This window comes from Orycteropus afer, unplaced genomic scaffold, assembly GCF_000298275.1.
Source record: "Orycteropus afer afer isolate SDZICR_OR568_19922 unplaced genomic scaffold, OryAfe1.0 scaffold00021, whole genome shotgun sequence".
Classification (NCBI taxonomy): Eukaryota; Metazoa; Chordata; class Mammalia; order Tubulidentata; family Orycteropodidae; genus Orycteropus; species Orycteropus afer.
The window spans coordinates 10,059,691-10,066,840 of NW_006921608.1; the positions used below are offsets into that span (position 1 = coordinate 10,059,691).

A 7,150-nucleotide genomic window follows, 5' to 3' on the forward strand; every position below is an offset into this window, starting at 1 on the left:
GGCTGACGGGTTCAAACCACTGAACTTTTGGTTAGCAGCCAAATTCTTCAACCACTATACCAGAGATGTAGGAGTGGGTGAATCAAGGTAGAAGGAGACTGGAGGCAAGATGAAAAGATGAAAATGAAGCAGAGATTTGGAGAAAGGAGAAACAAGGCAAGGTGTGAGCATGGAGTATGGAGTTGGTTCAGGGACAAATGTGAAAGGATTGAGTTTAAGCCAGATATTCTATTTGCCCAAAATGTTCTCGAAGGCTCAGCTGAAATGATTTTTCTTAATTCTCTTGGCTGGAATCACTTCCTCCTTTAACTTCCATAATAATTTCATCGCATTTATCATATTACATCTTTTTTCAACTGGCTTTGAATAGTCTGCTTCTTCTTAATTTTTAACTACTCAGTGGCCGCTGTGGTACAGCAGGAAGAGCAATGGAGTCAGAGTCAGAAGACCTTGGTAAAAGTCTCAGCTTTAGCACCTACCATCTATATGATCACAGGCAAGTTACTGAACGTGTCTGGCTCCTGGTATTGTCATCCTTCTAATGGGGATAATACCATTTACCCCAGTAATGTGATTTGATATACGCAAAAGGTGTATAAAATGGTATACAGCGAGCACTCCACTTATAAAAGCTTTTATTTGCTGAGCTTACTGTGTGTTATATGAACTGCTTTGTTGTTGTTGTTGTTATGAGTCAAGTCAGTCAAGTCAGACTTGACTCGTAGCAACCCCTCCTTGGGTTTCCGAGGCAGTATCACTACAGAAGTACATTGCTCAACCTTCCTTCTGAGGAGTGGCTGGTGGGTTTGAACTGCCAGTCTTCTGGTTAGCAGTCAAGTGCCTTAGGCACTACACCACTAGAGCTCCTTGAACTGCTTTGTTGTTGTTGTTGTTATGTGCTGAGTCAGACCCAACTCATAGCAACCCCTCCTTGGGTTTCCGAGGCAGTTTAGGTGTTGGAATATGGCATCACGTCTTGGTACAGCCCTATTAGTATATTAAAGAAAACACATATTTTACAAATGAAAAGAAAAAAAACTACAATGGATTGAATAACTTAACTCAAGGTCACAAAATTAGTTAAGTAGTTAACCAGCATGAAAATCCAGGTCTATTTCTAAAACCAGCAGTCTCCATTGGGCCACCCTTTCTCCCTATGGCTCACATTGTGGCCTTGAAATCACTTTTTAGTCTGAACTAATCTGGGTCAGTGTTGGAGCAGGGGACCTATAAAAGTGTTCTCTTCTCTGTCCCAAGGGGTTTCTAGTCTATTCTGATTTAGAAATAAATTTTCATATATTTTGCTTAAAGAAATTTCGGAATCAAAAGGGTGTGGGCATGTGTGTAAAATGCATTAACAGAGGAAAAGTGCTATTTATCCTTAATAACATTTTATAGGACTTCTCATTTAATGAACACCCACATAGACTGTATAAAGACAAAACAAAACAAAAAAAACCCACTGCCATCGAGTCGGACCTGACTCATAGTGAGTCCTCCCTGGGTTTCCCAGGCAGTATCACTACGGAAGTAGATTGCCCAACCTCCCTTCCCACGAGTGGCTGGTGGGTTTGAACCACCAGCCTTCTGGTTGGTAGTCAAATGCCTTAGGCACTATGCTACCAGAGCTCCCGTGTAACAAGCTTTATATTTTGTTTGTGCCTTGCAGCTGCTCCCTCTTTTAAGTTTCAGCCCTCCTCACAGTACTCAGGGAAGAAAGCTCTAATCTAGTTCTTCAGAAAAAAGCAAATTCATCAAATATTTCCAGTTATGATCCCACTGATAATAAGTTTAAGAAACCCTTTGTAGAACAGATTTATATTATCTTTCACTTTAAAGTAATAAAAAATAAGCATGGATCATTTAAATCACTAAATTATTTGAAATGTCCACATTTTGTCTCTGTGCGGATATATACTGGTGGTGGTGGTAGGAGACACTAAGGAGACTAGGGTTGTAAGAGAAGTAACTGCAAAGTCAGCTCCATGATCCTACCATCACCTTCTGGTAAGGCTCTTACATAACTACCTTACTTCTCCAATAAAAGGCTGTTTATTTCTTGCCCCTTATTTGATACTACACTTCCACTTTAAGTACAACTGCGGATGGAGGAGAAACAACAACAGAACAACCCTAAGGGTCCGCAAAAATAATTAGACTTGCCGCAGGGAAATCAAGGAGGAAGAACGCAAGAGCCCCCTTCCCTTCCCACCTCCTCGGGGACACACTTACCCTCCCTCCCGAACTCCCTACCCACCCCGGCGGGCTCGCCCCTCCGCCTCCTCCTTCGCTAACACGTGCTCTCCGGAACACTCACTCCCGAGACATCCCACCCCCTACGGGGGCTGGGCTCGGGAGCCGACCGGCCCAATCCGCACGCGCCTTACAGCGTCGTGGCCCGACAACGGTGAGCCGCCCAATCGAAAAGGCCTTACCGTCCGTTTCCCGGAGCCCCGCCCCTTCGCAGCCGTGCTCCCACCCGCCGGTCTCCTCCCTCCTCCTCCTCCTCCCGTTTGCCCCTCCCCCGCCGCTCCGGAGCGGAGCCTGCGAGACGGAGAAACTGGGGCAGAAGTGAAGATGGCGGCGGCGGTGCTGGCGGCGGCGGCTTCTTGCCAGTGACGCGCGGTGCGGACTCAGCACCTTCCCCACCTCCCCGAGTCCGGACCCCGTCCGCCGCCGGGACCACACCGACCCCGCAGCCTGCCCCTCTCCCCGTCCCCAGTCGCCCCTCTCTCGACGCCCGGCTGCCGCTGGCGGCGGCGGCGGCGCCTCGGATCCCGGCCGCGGGCCTCGCACCCCTTGGCGCTGTCGCCGGGGTAGCGGGTGGCTTGTTGATCCGCCCTCCTGCCCGCCCCGCCGGGTCGCCGGGCGGCGAACACACGCCTGGCAGGGAGGCGGCGGGGCCCCTGCGCATTTGCTTCCCTCCATTTGAGATCTGGGAGGCGGCGGCGGCTGTGGGTTTTGGGGAGGGGAAGGGGTTTCGGGGGGTGGGTGAGCGCGGGAGGGGGCCGTCCTCGGGAGGAGGACGAGAAGGAAGCAGCATGACGTCCATCCATTTCGTGGTTCACCCGTTGCCGGGCACTGAGGACCAGCTCAATGACAGGTAAAAGGGCCGGCGGGCGGGCTGGCGGGCGGGGGGAGGGGTTCCCTCCCCTCCCCCACGGGGCCGCGCCTGGGCGGGCGCCGGTGTTTACCCGCCGGCCACTCGCCCTGGGGGGGTCCTCCCTGTCCCTGGCGAGGCCCCTTCTGGGGGCAAACTTCTCGTCCCGGGAGGTACGGGGGGCAGGCGGTGTAGACGGGGGCCGCGGTGTAGACGGGAGAGCACGCTGCAGCCCCCGCCCTGAACGGCCGCGAAGAACTCGGCGGAGATGCGGAGCTCTGGTTCTCGGGGGGGGGGGGCGGGCTGTAATTACCGCCCGGCCCAGGCCCGAGGAATCCATATTAGTCAAAGTTGAATTGAGACAGACAATGCGGATGGGGGATGGTGGAGGTAAAAAGAGAGGGAAGAGGTGAAGCGCGGCGAGGGGCCCGGAGCTGGGCTGGGCTGGGCTGGCTTGCCCGGGTCCCCGGGAGCTAGGTCCAGTGGGCTGGACGGGAGCTTCCAGTCCCGGGAGATCCCGGGGGGAGAAGCCGATTCCCGGCAGATCGCGGGGGGGCGAGGCGGCGAGGGAGGGAGGAAGCGCCATGATTATTGTTATTATTAAATTTGAGCCCCTGCAGTGAGGCTTGCCTGCCCGGAGAAGGGGATGAATTCTGGCGGGCGTCGGGGAGCGGATTCCATTTGCTCTCCCTCTCCCGAAGCGGTGCTGGCGGCTCATCCTCCCAGCCCCTGTGGTGCGAGCTTTTTTTGTTCCTCTTTTTATTCTAATGATAGTGTTTTCCTGAGTTGTAATTTGACAGCTGAAAACCTTGCGTAGAGTCAAAGGAAAACTCTTACGTTTGCAGTTCGCAATGCTGCTTTTCTTAACACGCTGTACATTTCTAGGATGGGTTTGCGTTTGCTATGGGCGGAGGAGGAATTATGTTTTTTTTTTTTTTTTGTCTTTCATAAGAAGGCTGTTGGCGTGGATTTCTCCACTTCCCTCCTCCATCGTTCCCTGCCAGTTTAGGATATTGAATTGCAATTGCAGGGCCGCAGGCTCACAGGGAACTGAGATAAAGCAGGAAAAGTTCCTTTACTGTTGCAAAACAGACTCAGAGAAGATTGAAGAAGGCCTCCATTAAAGCATGTCTTAGATTCTAGGACTCAAATCTAATGATGGACTAAATGTTTACAGTATCATTTAAGCCTCCCTCTCCCCCAGTACTGCTATTCTATGTTTCTTCTGAGAGTAAAAGGCCATCTGGTCCCAAGTTCAGAAGTGAAATGTAATTTTTGCTAAGTGACCCGGTGACATAAGTTATAAGTTGCATGACACCCTGTGTCATGCGCTTCCTGGAGGGAGGAAGAGGCCTAACTTGCAGCTAAGATACTGGCCTCTCTCGGAGTATATTACCGCCTCAGGTCGGCTTTTAAATCCACAAAGCTGGCAGGTTAGTTTCTAGCATTGGGTTTGGATTTGTCTAATCTTTGTTGTAGCCATATTGTATTTAACAGGTTTGTGAAACTTTTGGAGTCCTTTTTGATAATGTTAACTATTTCGAGTTGTCACATAGTTCCTTCAAATACTGAAATAACTATTTTAACATTTTGTTATGTGATCCTTACTTTGATTTTATTTCATTAGTGATCTTTTTAAGAGTTTAACATAGGATTATTTGTAAATTTGGGAGACATAGTCTTTAGATCCTGGCTAGTAGTTAGCATAGCTCTGCTGTCATTCATAGAACTAAGTTAGTTGCACTGTAACTTGCAGTGTAACTTAGAAAAATTGCACCAGGGAGGAGAGAACTGGACAGGTTTTCTATATTAATCCTAAATTCATGTATCAAGAATCCTGATTAGCTTACTCAGTTGACTGTGCATGCCAAAACCTACTTTATACTTGTGATGGACACCTGGTTCAATTTTGAACATTGCTTTTGCTTCAACTAGCCTGAAAATTTACATGCTTCATCTTCTTTTTTTTTTTTTTAAACAGCTATCTTTTCTTTTTTTTCCATCCCTGGTATAAACAAGTAATCAGCTTTGGTTTTGATTCCTGTAGTGTCAGTAGACAATATTAAGAATATTTAAGATCATCTTGAGTTTTCCCTTCGTGAAATAAGGAAAAAGACAAGCAGATTTAATTTTCATTAAAAAATGTGTGAATCATTGTGGCAGATACTTGAAAACACAGAAAAGTGCTGTAGGTAAAAATTTAGGCACCTCCAGTTATATCGAGTAGCTGTAAAAGTGTCTTGTCTGTCAAGATTTGTTTTGTTAAGAGCAGTATTTGAGACAGTGATGCAGCCTGTTTTGAAGTAGTAGACTTGTGATAGGAGCTGTTCTATGTCTCTGTTTCAAAGGAAATGTTCTGTTTTGCATGCTGGTGGCAAAGTTGTGCAGATCAACCTCTTGCTTGAGAAAAATATTTCCAACAATGATTGGTTTTTCTGAACCCTTTTAATGTTCCAGAATAAGCTGCCTAGAATATGTTCATCTTCATATAAAAACTTAATCAAGGCTTATTAAGTTTTGGTGATAGAAAAGTGTGTGTTTCTATAACTTGCTTTTTATATGAGAATTGTGTCTTTTATGATAGTCACAAACGAAATAATAACCAATAGTTTTGGATTAAAAAAAAATGATAAAACCAAACCCATTGCTGTCAAATCCGTTCCAACTCAAAGGGACCCTGTAGGGCAGATTACAACTGCCCCATAGGGTTTTTAAGGCTGTAAATCTTAACAGAAGCAGACTGCCACATCTATAGCTTGATTTTTATATGATAAATGTGACTTTTATGATAGTCATAAATGAAATGATAACTGATAGTTTGGAGTGACAAAATGTATAAATAGACTTAATTCTTTATAGGAAAAGCACTAAGATTGAGCAGGCAGTTAAAGTACTACAAATAATTGCTCAGTTAAAGAAAACTATTGGGCCTCAAAACGGAATGTGTTCTTCTCCAAATAAGCTTTCTTTAATTAAATTACCTACACTCTGCTAAAAGTCTGCTAAAAGTCAAGTATTTTGTTCAGTGTAATAATCTGATATCTAAAATACATCCAGCATAAACAAAAAAGTTGTATCTGATAATTTTTTCTTAATTTGTGTTCCCAAAGTAGTTAATTTTGTGAGAGTCTGCACACAGTGGGTTAAAAATCTTTACCTAATTATTGGCTCTGTTGTTATTTGTCATCCAGTCAGACCTGACTGACTCATAGCGACCCCTCCTTGGGTTTCCAAGGCAGTATCACTAAGGAGCTCTGGTAGCATAGTGGCTAAGACACTTGCCTGCTAACCAGACGGCTGGCGGTTCAAACCCACCAGCCACTCCTCGGAAGGAAGGTTGGGCAATCCTACTTCCGTAGTGATACTGCCTCGGAAACCCAAGGAGGGGTCGCTATGAGTCGGGGCCGACTCGACGGCACATAACAACAACAACAACATCACTACACAAGTAGATCGCCCAGGCTTCCTTCCTAGGAGTGGCTGGTGGGTTTAAACTGCCAGTCTTCTGGTTAGCAGTCAAGTGCATTAGGCACTACGCCGTAGGAGACCAATAATGAATGAAGTTGAGAAGTACAAGTGGGGGAGATTAGGGCAAAGAGAAGGGAAATTAAGAGTCTAGGGTGTTCATCTGTCCACGTTGTGGCTCCCCCAGGAGATTACAAATTCCTGGCCAGAGTGGGTGGGCCCTTAGTAAATATTCATTGATTGACTTGAAACCCTACAGTGTTCAAACACTTTTGCGACATTTTGATTTTCTTTTTAGCAAATTTTTTGAGTTAGTTCTTGTGTTCCTGCCTAACATGTTGTTTCAGAGAAATAGCAAAATAATACCAAGAATATGATTCTCTGCATGTTGAGTTGGGGAGTGCTGGCAGTGCCTAAGAAGTCATGTAGACCACAGTCTTCTCACTATTCAGATGAAGAAATGGGCTCAGGGAATTGACAAACTGATGAAGTGAGCCACTAGCAAATGAGGTGTCCACCTGATGGGTTTTTGGGCTTTTTTTAAAATTTTTTTTTAACTCCAGTGCTCTTTCCATTGTGTTAAGT

At 46.3% G+C, this 7,150-nt stretch overlaps 1 protein-coding gene across 1 annotated transcript in view; it reads left to right on the plus strand.

Annotated features, from left to right (window-relative positions):
- Nucleotides 1-3,041: 3,041 nt before the first annotated feature.
- The window catches only part of UBR5 (ubiquitin protein ligase E3 component n-recognin 5), a 186,528-nt gene continuing 182,419 nt past the window's right edge, over nt 3,042-7,150 (plus strand). Inside the window, exon 1 of the mRNA XM_042783640.1 lies at nt 3,042-3,103. Within this exon, the coding sequence (XP_042639574.1) occupies nt 3,042-3,103 (62 nt within the window). The remainder of the gene's footprint in view (nt 3,104-7,150) is intronic.